At 44.1% G+C, this 17,577-nt stretch overlaps 1 protein-coding gene across 3 annotated transcripts in view; it reads right to left on the reverse strand.

The window, feature by feature from the left end:
- The window catches only part of piezo2b (piezo-type mechanosensitive ion channel component 2b), a 74,448-nt gene that overhangs the window by 52,787 nt on the left and 4,084 nt on the right, over positions 1 to 17,577 (reverse strand). For all 3 annotated transcript variants that reach the window (XM_086204291.1, XM_086204292.1, XM_086204290.1), the window contains exons 2-4: positions 14,139 to 14,234; positions 8,063 to 8,188; positions 1,490 to 1,532 (exon numbers count right to left, since the gene is read on the reverse strand). In XM_086204291.1, coding sequence (XP_086060417.1) covers positions 1,490 to 1,532; positions 8,063 to 8,188; positions 14,139 to 14,234 — 265 coding nt within the window. The remainder of the gene's footprint in view (positions 1 to 1,489; positions 1,533 to 8,062; positions 8,189 to 14,138; positions 14,235 to 17,577) is intronic.

Consider the following 17,577-nt stretch of genomic DNA (forward strand, 5'->3'; position numbering starts at 1 on the left):
TCTTTATTCTGAATAAAAGTGGTGTTATATGCACCTTCCTGCTTGCATACTGTAAAAAAAAAAAAAAAAAAAAAACTTTAAAAAGTGGCCCCTCCCCTTTAGTGAGCCCCATCACTTCCTGAAATACCACGAACTGAGTCAGGCCTCTCTTAAAAAGAAGACACACTTGATCTATTGTAATGATTCATTATGACCCATGATTCATTTTTGACACGTAAACAAAGAAATGATCATTGTCAAGCTTTCTTCCACGTTTAAAATGCTGCAGCTACCTGGGACGTGGAGCCTTGATCGCATTACCGCGCGGCTTTCCTCTCTTCACTGATTCCCTGTTAGACTTCACATCGATTTTGAAATTTTACTGCTCACTTTTAAGGCCTTAAATTGCCTGGCCCCGAGATACATCCCTGATTTACTAACCTATTATGAGCCCTAACGGTCTCTACGCTCTGCCGATGGAGCCTGCTGGCTACTTCCAGGTCACAGTTGGCGGAGGAAAGGTTATCAGGCTTTTGCTGTTTGAGCCTCCACGCGACGGATCAACTGACCCGTAAGAGATCTACCGCACGTGGTCTCACGCCAATGGTGTCCGACCCCTCCAATCAATTAAATGATGAATATTCTGGGTGCAAAGTCCAGCTCAAGGAACAAAGGGGACGTTATTGATCTTTAAATGAATCAAGGTGCGTTTTGGGCGTAACACAATCGCCAATCAATCGGTCAGCTACCCACAACTACTGGTATTTATATCCAAAACGTCTTGTTGCTCACTTGTCTCTGTAAAATAATATTTTTGATATTTTGTCGCGGACCTGCAAGCATGCAGACCTTGTACAGGAGGAGTGGGACTAAGATTTGCACTGCTGCGTCCCTGTGTGTGTGTGTGTGTGTGTGTGTGTGTGCGTGTGCGCGTGTGTAATGAGCAGGGCATCAAGTGCTGGTGCCACTTATGGTCTGAATACTGAGCCGTTCATAGCCCCGTGCAACCTGGTTTTTGTTGATCAGTGGCACTTGGCTCTGCCTCTAGAGAGGAAGACGGCGGCCGCCACCAACTTCCTGTACGATCAGCACACCCACGGATGCTGGGTGGGCTCATTTATTATCTAGAGGGGGTTGCTGAGAGAGAAAATGACAACTGAATATGTCAAGAGTTTCGAAGTCTCTTCTTAAAACTGTTCTCTTGGTGGAAGCTTTGAGAAAAGCCTGAGACTCTCTCATCTCTACTGTTCGCACACATTTTTAAGACCTGACTCAAGTTGTGTTCATACATCTGAACATTTTACTCCACCTTTGCTCCGGTCTCTACCTCTGCGCACTACGCTGGTGTCTTTTGGCCTTGATCTCAGTATTTTGTGTCATCTTTGTTCAGCACTTAATAACAAAAGCTCATTATTATCTCACTCGAAGGGTTAAAAACATGGAATAAATGTTCATCTTGTATTGTAAAGAAACGTCGTGTAGTCAGCAGGTGGTTGTGACGGTGTCTTACCTCTCAAACCCTATTTGTCTTATGGACTTCTCCCATGTGGAACCTGGAGGGAAATGTATGAAGAGGTTTGGTGAATAATAATATCATAAACAGTACAAGCAAATACATAAAACACTTAATAATACATTTCATTAGAGTCGAAAGCTGTTTGATAAAATCTTCACACCAGTCAGAGCTGGGTTGATAAGGCTCACGCTGCCTCCGCTCTTTTGTTTTCCAGCATGTACGATCTGCATACTAAACTTGCATGCATGAATGCGACAGTGAACCACTTCATGTGAGCCGGGTCTCCACAGCTTGGACTGGTTGAAGTGTTCCTGAACGTCACTCTGCAGCTCAGAGAGATTTCCAGGTATTCAACCCGCACACGCTGAGAAAGGTTGATTGTTCTGCTCTGTTCTTCTGCCAAACCAAACATCACATCAGCTGGTGACTTGAGGAGCTCGCCTCAATGACACACCGGTGCATCCGGCTGTTTTGTCAGTGTATTAAGTGACTAATTGAGGGTTAAACTGCCGCGGTGCAAGTTTCTGCTTTACGGAGCGAAGCAAACAGAGTGAAGATGTTTTACACACTGGAGTGACAAAGCTGTGTCACCAGCGGGTGAAAACTCTCAGGATGTTGTTAAGCTCAGAAAATGTTTTTGCAGCAGTTCTGGCTTACACATTCAATGAGGACAGCATTGTTTCGTTGTATGCTATTTTTTAGGAAGGTCCCATCACACATTTAGTGAACGAAAAACTTCCAAACTCCAAATGAGAATCAAAAGATGAAACAAAATCGAGATTCTCTTATAAATGACACAATGTCCAGTAAAAGAATGAGTAACACTATCAGGCATGGAAATAAAAAACAGACTCCACTCACAGAGGATAAAACATTAATGGACTGTCAGTACAAACTCGGCTGCTGCTTTATTACTCATCAGAGACACAAACAGCTGCAGGAATAGCTCACGATCACAGATGTGTCCAATAAACTACACGCAACCTTCGAAGTTCTGCTCCTGGGATCAACGGTAGGATCACGATAAAATGAAATCTGTGTGAGACGAACGAGAGCGAAGGGGTCAGCGGGTGTGTGACGGTTCTATTTAACGAAGCACCTGCGCCGGGAGGAACCCTCGTGACTGAGCCCTGACATAACCTCTGACAGCAAACACGCCACCCACGGGCCCACACAGGCGTTAAAGACTCTCGTAGAATCCGCCCACCTGCGCTCTCACGTTTCCAACATGTGAAGGAAGACGGGCGCTGATCTGACGTGGGACCAGTGGGAGGCAACCTGCAGGTTTTTGACTTCAAAAATGATATTTCAGTCAGGAACACCTATGAATGACTGTGGCGTGTGCATGTCCATGTGTTTATGATTGGAGCTGATGTTTGTGCAGGGATTTTGAATCAAATTTGAGGTTTGTTTGTTTTTTTTCAACCAACTTCAAGGTTACTGTCTAGTATTTCATGATGGGAACGATTTCTACGTTTTTTTGGATCGATGTGTTTGCACTTACAGCGAGGTAAATGTGCTGATTTGGGGAATCGGCAGGAAAAGTTCATTTAAATGGCACCTTCTTGCGAGACAGAAAATCAAAAAGTGCTTCACATTAATAAAACAAACACAATTAAAAGCAAAGCATGAGAAAGTAGGGAGAGATAAAAAAAAACACTGCAGGGCTGACAAATTAAAACAACACGAGCAGAACAGAAAATTCAGAGACATCCGAGTGCCAAAACCATGAATGTATAATTATGCCAATTATAAATAAATAAGTAATGTGATGCTGCAACTAAGTATGTTAAGCAAAGGCCCGTTTGAATAAAACCAACAACAAGGCCAAGTGACGAGAATTCCAAAGATTGGGAGAGACAGCTTGAAACATCATGAGGTAACCGGCGTGCAACTCATTATATCTCACGACTCTGTTACGTCAGTGAGAGGTTTCATCCGTGCCGTCTTGCTGAAAAGCACTTCACACACAGATAAAGGACTTAAAATACAAGCCATGCACATGAGGGAAGTCCAAGCCAAGACAACTCAGCCTGAGCTAAAACTTCTGAGTACCTCTGAGGAGTCATTTTAGAGACGGAAAAAACCTGAAATGTGCAAGTGGGAATGTTTGCTGGCAGCCTGTAAAGCTGAAAGCTTTATTAAGAGAATTCCTCAAAGATAAAGATTCAGCACCGAGATTTAACAGCCAGCCCTTTAACATCATGACCCACAGATCTCAAAACCTCCAAACCACATTTTGAAATCAGTGGAAGCAGCAAATCAAAGCACAGAGATCTACCTGCCCTGTAAGAAAGTGAGAGCTGAGATTAAAAAATTTTTTTTAAAAAACTGTATGAAGACGTCCCTGATCACAACTCGCCGACCTGTTCACCGTTTAGTTCTGATTCATCAAATACTCGAGTCTTTGTGTCATTTACAAAGGGAAGTGAATGAGAACTTCCAGGATCACTCACAGGAAGAGGAGGAGATAAGATCCACTAATGTTGCTGTAAGGCCAAATAATCACAATAATCAAATTATATCCTCAAATAGAAAGCCGTTCAGCGTGAACTCATTCGGTTCCCCGGAGCCTAAATATCTGCAACACTCAACTTCACCCAGTCCAAACTGAGCCGTGAAGTGCTGGAGGAAACCTGTCCCGCTTATGATTTCACCCCGTAGGAATGCCAGAGGTCAATTCAGGCCGGTCGGATCCCGAGAACGAGCAGCGAAACACTGACTGGCCCGACTGGAAGGTGTTACTATGATGATGTGTACAGAGGCAGCTGTGCTCCAACAATACCGGTGCTCACTCTTGATGTGAACATCATAAAACGCTCTTTGTACTTGCAGCACCGTTAACCTCGATGCACTTTCCCTCCTGCCACCAGTTGTCCTCCTCTGCAGAGACTGCCGATATGCAACGCCAACATTTCTACACATCGCAGCGATGATCACATGATCCGCAGGGAGAAATGAGTCGGTCAGTCACGTGATCGGACCTCACGTCCCTGCTCCGAATACAAATGAACACATGACATCATGGCACACACAAGAAGGTCTCCTCAATCCCGTGGAAGTTAAACATCATTTAGCACAATTGTTTCGGACGATCCGTCGGATCTAATTCGGTCAAATGCAGAGAGGGAAGGGCTGCTGGGTCGGCTGCAGCAATACATCCCCATGTCTATGAAGGAAGAGAGATAGAAATCAGTCCCTTTTTTCTTTTTTAGAGGTAAAAATGCTCTGAACATATCTAAGACCCTCATTATTGGCTACTGGCCCGCAGCCCAGCGTTAAGTTCCAGTTAAGGCCCTCCCAGAGAAAAAGGTTTGGGGCTCCTGCTCTTCAAAATTTAGTGAGAATTTCCAAATGAGGCTGAATGAGAACTTGGTGCAGTCTAATAATATGACAGACACAACATTAATAACTTAACAGGCAAACTCAATCAAAAGTACTTCATTCAAAATGTTTCTCAGACGACTGCTCACTGATTCCAGCGACTGGTTTATCGATACAGAACTGTGAAAATGTATTGTGGAATATTTCTGTATCAAGGTTACAACACAGCTCTACTTCTCACGACTGAGAGATGCGTCTGAATGTGGTCGCAGCGATCAAAAGTCAACGTGCATCCTGAGCGTCCCAGACGGGGCCTCCAAGAAGACTAGAGGGGGTCCGCGTACCTTCCGTTCATTCTATTTTCAATTTTTGAAAGGCATATCGCAAAACAAAAAAAAACAGGGCATTTTTCTTTTTTAATATGTGCAGCAGGTTAAAAAACAAAAACAAACGAGGCACTTTCCATTCAAATACAGCCATAAAATTACACATTGTGGTGTTTTTCGATTCCGGATTTATTTTTTTTTCCCGTCCAAGGTTTTTTTTGTTTTTTTTTTTAGGTATTTTTACAAGGTGAACTGGAAGCAGAATACCGGGCGGCAGTGTTTCAGCCTTTTTCTGGGATTAGCACATTTTAGCGGTTTTAGCAAAACAGTAGGAGGTTCAGGTGGCGTTGGATTTGAAGCCTGGACAGGATGGTGTCCCTGGAGCCCTACGGGGATTTAATAAGAGACACAACAGCTCAAAATCTCTCGTACCTGGACATTTCCACTAATCTATTACAATGCAGCAGGGACGTTCTGAAGTGAGTGTCAGGAGATTTTGTGCATGTCGTATCATTTCCAGGAGGGGACATGTATCCAACACGCAATTCGAGGTTGCTATCAGCAGGGCAATAAATCAGGGTCCGTGTACCTTCTGTTTCGGAAATGGAAATAGAACAAAAGTCGGGTTTTTTTGTTTTCTAATTTGAGTTTGAAAATTGAAAATAGAATGAACGGAAGGTACACGGACCAGGGGGCCGAGCAGCCCTTCAACACACCGTCTCACCGCCATGAGCCGGTGCTCATGGTCATAAGATAAACCTACAAATATGTATATAAGGGTTGTTGTTTTTTTAAACCAAATTGAGTAACTAAGTGGGCGCGGTTTGCTATCAGGGACAATGAGTGCCAACAGGTTTAGACAATCACAGGAAAACCGCCTGGGGCATCTGACAGTTGACTTGACGTTATCTTAAATCATCTCCACCCATCTGCTTCATACACGAGCCCACGAGTATCTGTCAATGCACCATCAGCTCGCGGGGGTGACGGATGAGGGCGTCTGAGGCTCATCTGGTGACCAGTCACTGACCTGCTGGAGCAGCTGGAGGTGTTCGCTCTCTGGAAATGTTTTCTCATTCATACACAATTCCATTTACAGCTCTAATGGTGTGTTTGGCTACGGCGAACAGAGGAAATTACATCAAGTTATCTAGGGAGGTGGGGACTCGCTGTGAAGGAGGACTACTTGTTTACACTTGGCTGCCAAAAGGGAAAGGGTGTCAAGGGGCTTAAAACCAAATTTAGAAACCTGAGATAAGGAATTTACTCTACATGTAGGCACTGGATTCAGGACAGGAAGAGTAATGTCCGACTTCCTGAGACAAACGCCGGTCGAAGATAAAGGAATAGAAATCACAAAACACCTTCACAAATGATACGAGTGGAACCTTCAGACATGCGCTTTTTGTCAAAATAGTTTGCAGGATTGTTAGAATCCTCTGTAATGAGCTCACGGCAATGACTTACACTTAGACTGAAATCCCCAAAATGAAATAACACATCAGGACCAAGTTAGAGCCTCCTAGGCACCCTATGGCGTTCGCCACCATTTGTGTGATGTGACACACGGATCCATCATCAGAAGCGATGCTCAACACCAGACGCGCTTCAGGGTAAAATACCTCCATCCATTCTATCATTTCCTGATTTCTTACTTTCTCACCCTCCGTTTTGGCACTTCAGGTGTGTTTTGTATCGCTCGATCAAAGGACCCTCGAAGACACCGTGGTACCACAGAGGTCACAAGAGCGTGCAATCTGCGTGCTGACAGCAGCAGTTTTCCCCAGAGCCTTTCGCCAGTGAAATAAAATGTTCAGTTTGCAAACAGAAGCCATCGTTGTTGGGGGTACATCAGACCAGCCTAACACACGTTGGCCACGTTTAACCACGCCGGACCGGGACCGCCACATTTGACCTCTGGAGGTCATCTCGGACCAGCCATCCAGTCCGCTGATGAAACAACCGGTTCGCACAATGACAGAATTCTCATGGCAGCTGATCTGAGAGCTCGTCGTCCTCACCTGACTGCAATTTGTTGTTGAAACTAGAGTTCGCAAACGCTTGCCTTCAATGGCACCCAGCACTTTGAGGACGTGTTACGGAGAATTCCCGGTTTGCGCTGTAGCGGAGGGGGATGTGTGAGTGACGGGGCCACAGTCCAGGGCCAATAACAGAGGTGTTTCCCAGACTACGGCTCATGTTAACATGCTTTTATCGTGACCAATCTGAGATGCACCTGTACGATTAGCATGATGCTGCTACGTCACACCTGTGGACAGACGCTCACAGCAATGGTGTGTGTGTGTGTGTGGGGGGGGGGGCATTTGTGAAACAAAATTTGTGAGAAAGAATCTTTTGTGTACACATAAGAAGTCTGAGATCTTTGACTAGACGTCATTAAATAAAGGGAGTAAAAACAGACTGATTGACAGACTGACGCCAAATGTAGATTTAAGATCTCAGAAAAAATATTGAGTTCACCCTGTCTGAACAGTTCTGTGTGTCTATGCTTAAGACGATCAAGTTGTTCTTCCCGTGGAGTACAGTTGGCGTGTCTGGACCGTCCATTAGAAAGAGAGAAGTCATGAGAAGACAAGGTCTGTCCCCTCCAGACACGTTCAGACGGAGGCTTTCACCAGAAGCTATCAACGCTTTCCCAGCACTGAGTCAGGAGCTAACAATGCTGGCTCTCTTTTTCTATGAGACTTCCAGCAACAAAGAAGATAACTAGTAGACAATAATTCGTCAAAAAGTTGGAATAAGTAACATTTTTATTCTTTTCAGGGTTAAAAAAAACAACAACAAAAAACAGCAACTCTCCACACACCTTCTTTTGAGGTCTCCTGTCCTGCGAGTTGCTTTGATTTCTTCAGTTTAAACATAACAGCCTGAACTACAAAGGCTGCAGTCTACTTACAGTTGAAGTCAGAGGCGATGGAGTTCCCGGCCAGGAGGCTGTTGATGGTAATCTGATAGATGATGTGGAGCAGCAGGAAGGACACACTGGTGAAGCAGAGGGACTGCAGCAGGCGCCCTGTGTGGCCTGAAGGAGAACAGCTACAGTGAATTCATCACCACAACCACTCACTTTAAGGATTTCCACATGTTATTCCTGCCGTTCAGGCACCAAAAACCCAGAGTTGCCTGCTTTTACACAGAGAGAACTTTGTCTCACACGTAGGTGATTTTTTTTTTTTTTTTAAAGTAGCTGGTACTTCTGAATTCTTGTAAAACTCAAAAAAAAAAAAAAAAAGGCATCTGAATCATAAATCTTGTAACAAAGATTTATTTTGTGAGCTGCTTCAGATTTGGTAAAGAGGGTGAATGTCAGAGCAGGAGGAGGATGTTCAGGTGGACGCGTGACAGCCGGAGCGCAGGGACGAAGTCGTTTCGTTGGCCAACGACAACGCCGGCATCAGCAAAAGCCAGCTGCGTTTTCACTCACAGCTTTAGATTATCCCAAAACAAAGAAATAAAAGTTTCGAAGCGTGATCATTTCCACATATGAACAATCTCTTTTATGATTTTTGAAGTATAAATGAAGTCTAAGAGGTGCGACGTAACGTAACGTTATGCTGTGAATGAAGTACAGCACAGACGCTTCTTCTGTTCGTCGTGATGACGTCCACGACAACCCTTTTAGCCTCATGCAGCCACTTGTTAGCAACCGTCGCTTTTGAAGACACATTAAGTGTGGTGTTCTTGCTTGCTTTTTATTCTGTGCAACAAAATATCTTAATCTAGTGTTACCCTTACACCGTATTTTAGGCACTTAACTGAAAATAAACTTAAATAAGCTCAACAGTGCTAACTACTTGCAGGTCTTAGGACTACTCTCTTCTCTCTGGGGCCTTGTTCAGATGCGCCAAAACCTAACTTTTGGTGTATCCAGATTGATTTGAAACAGTTTGGATAGCCAAAAACCACATGAAATGATTTTAGCGAATCTGTTCAAAACCGCATTTGGAGGTTTGAAATCGGATTCTTATCAGATTGTGCAGATAAATCTCAGGCTGCACACTAAAAAAAAATAAATAAATAAAAAGTCCGAAGTATCACCCAGCGTCTGGCGCATGCTATCGTTTGTCTTCAGTTTGTGTCGTGTGGACTGGTCAGAGACGTCAAAGCAGGACAGATCAGAGGACATCAGAGGAAAATCACAATTTGGACAGAAAAATGATCTGCTTTGTCCAAATGAGGCCTTCGTCTCTCATTCGTTGCCACAGGAGAATAACCTTTGATACTGAGTAAATCTCAAGGTTGGAGTCTTTCCTTACTGGATCTTGTGGCTGGTCCTGTTGCCCAAAAAAAAAAATAAAAAAAATGGCGTGGCTATACGACACCGTCGGTGTACGACCGGCCACTGTTTGTAGGCAGAGATGCAGCACGGCTCCTGGGAGGGGAGGATGTGAGCAGGCTGAGGAGCTGCCACAGCTGTTCAGCACATGGACATTTTATAGAGCACCTACAGGTATTTGGGATAATTTCAGGAGTTGTTATGGTGATAATCCCCTACAGTAGGATTTTCTGACTTCCTCTCAATCTCAAATGAAAATGTTCATCCTCAAGGGAGCATGGGCTTCGACGGCAGTGTCCCTCGGCCATGAAAGGTTAAGTTCTGCCGAACTGGTCCAGCGGTTCGTCATGGTTCAACATCTCCATTGCATCAATTCTCTCTGCACAGCTTCATTACATTTATTACATCCCTGTGGGGAACACATAACAGTTTTACAGCAGTATGGCACAATATGCTGGCTAAGGCCAAGTGCTACTGCTCAGCCTCTGGCCATGGAGGGTGAACCCTCAGCTCCACCACAGACCCTGGCAGGCTCATTAAATGTTGAAGCGAAAACAATTTGTGCTAATTTCCTACTGCGATTCCCTTGGCTTTCACAAAGAAGGGAAAAGAATGCTTGTAAATATGAAGTATGATGACTGTTAGCTCGCCTCTGTAGCCTCAAGCTCGGGCCTCTGCTTTCCTACGGTCCCCTCACACTCATCGGGAGCTGATATTCTGCTTTGTGAGATTATCTCAAAACTAGAGCGGCCATGAGAACTCCACACGCCGCGTCTTCAACGCGCATCCCTTTAAACACCACACGGGCAGTGAAGAAAACACACTGCAAACTCGCCATTAAACCCAACATGAGTGTTTCCAGAGGGCAGTTAAAAATGCTGCACGCATCTGGTTGTTGTTGTTTGTTTGTTTTTGTTTGTTTGTTTTTACAACACAGCTAATAGAGAGCCGACTTCAATAGAGGCCTAAAACCAGGAAATAAAGCGAGCATCGTAAATCAGCTTCTGAGAGGTTTTGGCGATCGGAGACAGATGTTGGATATCAGTAAGAAGTCGACCCGCCTAAACATCCATAACATCAAATATTTATAAAAATGTATGCAACTGTGCTGAAAGACTCCCTCGAGGCAAAGCGCCATGTCACCGGCCACTTTCCAGCCCATACAGCAGCTCAACAAAGGCTCTTCAAATGCTGTCCACCCATGTGAGAACCCGTACGTTCCCCTCCACTGAGAACCCAGAGCGCTCAAGCGGAGGGGAAGCCAAACAGCGGAATTACAAATTAGAGAGTCAATCTACAGGTTGCACTGGATTTTGTCCTGCTAGTATCGGAGCAGCAGCATATCCTTGGGCGTGCTGTGGCTTTTGTTTTGCTTTGTTTTGTTTTGCTGTTGATTTTTTAAAAAAAAAGAAAAAAAAAAAAGAAAATGACATCTAAATGTATAATTCACATCAAACATTTGGTACGTATTAACTTTACCTGTTCAACTGCTGCGCGTCTTTTAAGATTTTACAGACAAAATGAAACGGACCATCAAAACAAAGTACTGAGTTTAATCTCATCCCTCTCCCGAGTCCCTCTGAAAGAATGCAAAAAGTGGGTCTCCTCTCAGCCCACTAAGTGTGTGTGTGTGTGTGTGTGTGTGTGTGTGTGTGTGTGTGTGTGTTGTGTTTTTATGTTTGTACTGGTAGTGTGTACATTTCTGCAGCAGGTTAATAAATCAGCTACAGCCAATTAGAAACTCTGGATGATGATTTTCAATACAAGATTTGTAATCCGTACGGAATCCCAGAGTGGCCTGAGACTCGGGTAAAAAAATATTCTGTGCCCATACTTCATGAATTATGGTAAAAGTTTATTAATTTGTGGCTCTGAGATATAGATTATCCCACACTTGGATTAATTAGTGGTCACAAGATATTAGAAGTAATTCCTAATCTTCATTTTTTTTTTTATATGATTGACAAAGAAGAAAGGAAACGTATAGACAAAAACATTATATGTCATATATACCGTAAAGTGTATTGAGATACATACGCATTTACAGACAGATGTTTCTTTAATTGTTTGTTTGTTTGAACAGGTCTGTTGCTATGGTGACCATGGTCCTGGCTCCACGCAGGAAGCTGATCAGCAGGTGCCTAGACGCTGTCTGTCTGACGGCCCCCGGACCCTCAACTAGAGCGGCAGCTTTTGGTTTCTTCTTTGTTTGTTTGTTCCCTTCTTCTGTTTTTCTTTCTCCGAGGCTCATACATCACATACCCACCCCCACCCCCACCCATGCCCCGCGCACCCCCACCTCAAGCCCCCTGATCATAAGACGTCACAGTGGACGTGATGTGAGTGACGGGAGCTCACGTGAGCACGTGTAGTTTAGTTTGCTTATTTCTCAGGAAATGTGAGTGTGATGCGTTGTGAGTGTGTGTCTCCTGCTTGTCGAAGGGACTGTGGGAATGGTGTGTGTGTGGGAATGGTGTGTGTGTGGGAATGGTGTGTGTGTGGGAATGTGCGTGGCATTCGCCCAGTCCCAACAGGCGCATGGTTAGATGTGTGATATCCTCTTTTTATTGTTGTTCAGCTACATGTAAACACACACCCCCACGAGAGGGAACGTCTCTCGCTGTTGTTCTCAGGGGCTCTTATCTGATGCCTTCCAGGTTCAGGCTGCGTGCGCCACCCCGGACATAATTCTTTTAGTCACGTATGAGAGGACTTTCGACTGATTGCAGGTCAGCCTGAAGTTGAGTAACCGGGGAGCAGAAGCAACAAGAGACGCTGTTACAGAAGTTGACCGACCCGGGAGCTCGTGACTGCGGGGATGCGGTGCAGCCCACTGCATCGCCGCTCCGTGACTCTGCTGGGAGCCTCCTAATCGGAGCATATAATACTTGAAGGAATATGATGAATGATCTGTGCTGTTGGTTGGTTTGTTTTGCAAGATAACATAAAAAAAACTATGAGGTCAGTTTTCACTCAGTTTGGCGGAAGGGAGAAGCATCAACAATGGAAGGGCCGATTACGTTTGGGGCAGAGCAGCTGTGGGTGGGCGGTGCTGCTTGTGCACAGGGCTGCCCGTCAGCACAGGTATCTGCATTCTGAATTTCATTCATGAAAATTATGAAAACATTTCACAGTACCTGCATTTAGATACATGTGTGTTCACATAAATGAAATATACATGTTTACATAAAGTCAATGACATTTAAACAACAAACCTGATCTTTTCCTTCCAGTTCTCATGGCATTTAGACGAAAGTTGATTTATTGCCGTTAACTGATTTTAAAGGGGAGGAGACAATTATTCAACAGCAGACAAAGTTTATTTTTCTGGCTGGTACAATTAATGATGACAAGTACGTAACGATGTGCGTGTGCGTGTGCGTGTGCGTGTGGTGGTCGTGTATTACATCAATAGTTTGGTTTTTTTCCCATATAAACAGAATAGTTTGAGGACTTCATGACAACTTCAATTTGAATTTAAAGGAACAAACGCTTTGGTTTTCCTGTGCAGGCGAAAGAAAGTCAACATGAATAACACAAACTTCATAACAAGGCATGTTTAACATATCTGTACTGTGTGGGCGGGGGCGGGGCGGCGCTCGTGGCTGCTACGCCTCCAGAGTTCATAATCATAAAACAATATCAGGTAAATAGCATCATGATATGTTGAACCACATTTAAAGTCAGCAGGAATGAGATCCATGAACATGCAGCTTTACTAGAAGACTTCTCTCTTTAACTATTGATGAGAGTGTAAGTGGTCCACTTTGTCTGACCCCTCCCCTCCCTCTACTCACCCCCCCCCTCTCTCTCTCTCCCTCTCTCTCTCTGCTTTACTTCCTGATTGTTATTTCAGCTGGAGACGAGCAGAGACAGCTCTCCGACCCGATGTCCTTCCCTCCTCCCATATGGTTCTATGTATTATTAAACACTGCCTGTGGGTTCCACAGAAGCCCGGATAGCGAGAGGTCTGGGAGGTGTGCTGTTTAGCATCTTGCGGTGATGGAAGCGCATCGAGGTGCGGCTGAACGAGATGACCACAATCCCACATTCATCAGGCAGGGCCTCTCATGAACTCCATAGTGATTTATATTTCTGAGGGGATGAGTGGACGGAGAATGCGGATACTTTTACTTTTCTAAAGCAGTTTAAATACAGATCTTCACCCTAACCTTTACACCGCCTGAATTAAATAATAACACTCGTCAAAGGCGTACAGCTCGTGGTTCGAAGTGCCAGTAGAGGCCCTGTTTTGATAACTGAAAGTTGATCAAAAACAGCCCTCATCCCAACAGCTTCTCTTCTCCGAGGGATATTTTATACGCTGTGTTGGATTTATGCTCTCGTCTGTCCAGCTCGTGAGGAAGACTGTATTTTTTGTGAAGCCTCAAATGTTAATTTTTATGAAGTGGATGAGATTTGACCCTGATTGACCACTGCTGCCAATATTAGATCTGGCTCGCCGTGGATCGTTTTTATTTATACAGGTGGATTAAAGCCCGCAACACCTGATATTACCTTTCACGGACTGAAGTATGTGCCGAATCCATCTTCGTCACAAGGATATTCACGTCGCCCGGTGAAGGGCTGGTTTATATTACAGAGAAAAATATTGCAACTCAAGGCTTTTTTTTTCGGGGAACCGCCGATCCTTGAAATAGCCGAGGTGTGAAACTTCAAAGGGGGTTGATCTTACCCTGCATGGTTGTGCTTGTGGGCTCCGGGAAGAGCGGGATGAGCAGGAGATAGATGAGGTAGATGAGGGACAGGACATTGTACCTGAACACGCACGCTGCAGAGACAAAACACAAGGAGTTCAGCTGCAAAATCCACTCCATCCAACAAGAACACAACTGCATTTCAGCGTCGTTGACGCCACAGCATCGTTTCAGCAGCAGAACAAAGCCAGAGAATCTGGCAGTGGCGGCGAGCTCCTCGGTCAGGACTCGTCACTGAACACAGATTTGAGGGAACATGTGGGGAAAGGCATTAAAATGTTCCCGCTGTAGAAAAAGTTTCTCGCAGTCATAAAAAGCCAGAACATTCCTCTAACCAAACTTTCTACTCACAAGCCTCATCATCTGTTCATCTGGCCTGTAAAACAAAGCGGACCCAGTTGATGTTTGTTTTGAGGCACAATAAGCACCCAACAGTCCTTGTTAAGAGAGACAATTAACGAACTGAGAACTGCGCTGCTTCTCTGTGCTCCACAACAAACTACAGCCTCATGTTATACTTAAATATTTGATTTAAAGAAAAAAAAATTCCTGGAGGAGGTATTTTACTGAAACTGGATGTTTACTTTTACTCTTAAAAAAAGAAAAACGAAGACTTCCCCCCCCCCCCAAAAAAAAGAGTGACATCACATGCCAGAGGACCCTAAAACACTGAGAGGTTTAAAAAAAAAAAAATCATTTCTTGCTGCCAAGATGTTAAATGAAACACAGCCGCACGGAGCGCGAGGAGTTAGGAATGTCAGGAGCGGCGTCCGTGACGTCATCGTTTGGCTTTAACATGTGTGGTCAAGATAGAACACAAAAAATACTGATTGGTCTTTCTGTTATACTTCCAACCCCTCCTCAGTGTAGGTTTGTCATCCTCTTTGCCTGTGTACAGCTCACTTCGCACAATCAATTAAGTCTTGTGACTAAAAATTGAATAATTGAAAACATATCACTTTTGAAAAGAAATTTTGAATTTATTAAGGCTTGTCTTAGTATTCAGGAAGCGTCACTACACTCGATACTGGATTATGTAACTCCATATGCTCACACAACACACTCACCCTTTCTCACCCCCTTCCACCACCACCACCACCCCCCCCCCCCCCCGTTACACACTCATTTACTTTTGAGGTATTTATGTAAACGTATGTGCATTTCCTGACATACACTGACCTAAAAAAAAAAAAAAAAAATTCCTACCACTTTGGGACGCAAAACATCTGTCCCCATTAAGTGGTCGTAAATCTGGTTTGTGTCCCTGAAGACTTCAGTCATACACACACACACACACACACACACACACACACACACACACACACACACACACACACACACACACACACGAAGGAAGTGTTTTGAGCTCACATGAAAGTACTAACACTTGAGTGCAAACATGACTTCCAAAAACCATTAATCGATGTATTGATCCATCGCTTGCCTCATTTCCTCGAGTCAGACTGACCATCGGACCAGTTTGGAGCTTTTACCAGTTAAACAGCTCGGACGTCAATTATCACTTCCAGAACGAAACGCACTAATGTGAACACTTAGCCGTTTCCACGCTTTAGCAAACACACGTGGGACATTCGCTGATCTTTAGCTGTCCGACTTTCACCTTTAAAATTCTTTTAAAAACAAAAAAAAAAATAGATTAAACAAATTTTTTGCATTAAATTAAAGCAGTACTTCACCCAAAAATTATCGATTACCCACCATTAGATGTCAGCTAATGAAGGGTTGTTGTTTTTGTTTTTTTCTTCTGTATAACTTCCAGGCGAACAGAGATTGAGGAGAATGCTAGCCTCATACTTTTTGCCGGGAGCTAATGGAGACCAAAGAGTAACGACAGCAAAACTAAACAAAAGCTCTGCTTACAAACTTGTCAAGTTCTTCTTTATCAAGCGAAATGCTGAATATTTCACAAAAGCTGTGATTTTACAAAATAATTTTACAGTTAAAAAAGTTTAGATTCTGTACTCAGCAGCATTAGCAAGACCGCGTAAAAGCATGAAGCTAAAACGCACAAGAACCAGTTCAGTTTCAGCTTGCTTTTAACACAAACTGAAGTGCTAGCCAAGTCTTGGTGTAGAGGAACTGGATGAGATTTATCCGAGTATTTGAGAGTTGTTGGTAGTTTTCTATCTCCAGTCGCTTCCAGCAACATGAATAAAGAAGTACCAGAGAGTCACTGATCATTTTTTTGGGGTGAGGTATCACTTCAAGTATGCTCAAAATGAGTGATAAGCACTTTCCCTCCTTTCATTTCACTGCAGGTCTGCAGGGAAATGCAACGTGAGATTTTATAAAATGTGGGTGAATAGTCTGACCTCTCAAATTTCTCAGTTATATCAACAAACAGAGATTTTACAACCTGGTTGGCTGCGTGAGTTACTGGCCGAGTCAGAGAGATGGGCTGGAGCGGGCAGCTACTGGTCTTGAACTAGAGCAAAAATACTACACTTAACTGCTAAAAAATGGAGCTTTTATTTATCTTTGCACATTCAAAGGCCCTATTCATGCTGATTGGACTTGGCTCTGCCTCTCGCTTTACTGCGCCTTGCAGTGAGAGAGGGCGCCCTGGTTTTCTCTGTGCACAGATATGCAGCAATGAAAATTAATCTCCCCCCTTTTTTTTTTCTTTTTTTTTTTGAATGTTGCAAGTTTGTTTGTTTTTTTTTCAAAAAAGTAGGTGAGTTGTGTGAAAGGAATGCCTTACAGCTCCCTGTGCACTTTCTGTCTCCACCCACTTCACTTATCTTTACCAAATGGGACATTAAATAAGCTGTGAACCTGCCTCTTTTTACCCAAGTCTGCTGTTTACAGCCTCCTTACTCATCTGCATCAACTCAACTTGCCCTTTTGATTCCGAGGCGTGCGGAGATACAGAAAATCTCTCTGTGCTGTGTCTGCGTGGCTCCGCTCCCACTGATCGCCTGCAGACACTTGACCACAGTCTTCCTGACCATTTGCCTTCGCCGTGTGACTCACCATCGGAGGATTTTTACACAGGGAACGAAAATAATCGGCTGTTGTTTTCAGACATCAGATTAAGAACAATAAAAAAAAAAATCCCATTCACAGCTGAATAAGGCTTTTGTGTGTTCCAGTTAAAAGCTGTTACTACAGCCGCAACCCAGAGGCTCCAGAGTTCAGAGTTTGAGCGCCAAAACGTAACTGCGAGTAGAGACTGAGGATAAGGTGGTGCGGTGCCTGGTCAGGCCCAGCGCTGGGAGATAACGGAGGAATTCAAGCCCTCCTAAAGGAAAGTAAGAAAGAGCAAACCACATCAAATCTGCACCACCGCTGGGCGGAGCTCAAGCGTTTCATCAAACACTCGAAAAATCTTGAAATGAACCGCGGTGAATCACATCCAGCTGATGTCGTTTAAAACTGCGGGAGCCGTGTTTAGTC

Source organism: Aulostomus chinensis, chromosome 5 (genome assembly GCF_037954235.1).
Source record: "Aulostomus chinensis isolate RoL2024-O1b breed Wild chromosome 5, RoL_Achi_v1.0, whole genome shotgun sequence".
Classification (NCBI taxonomy): Eukaryota; Metazoa; Chordata; class Actinopteri; order Syngnathiformes; family Aulostomidae; genus Aulostomus; species Aulostomus chinensis.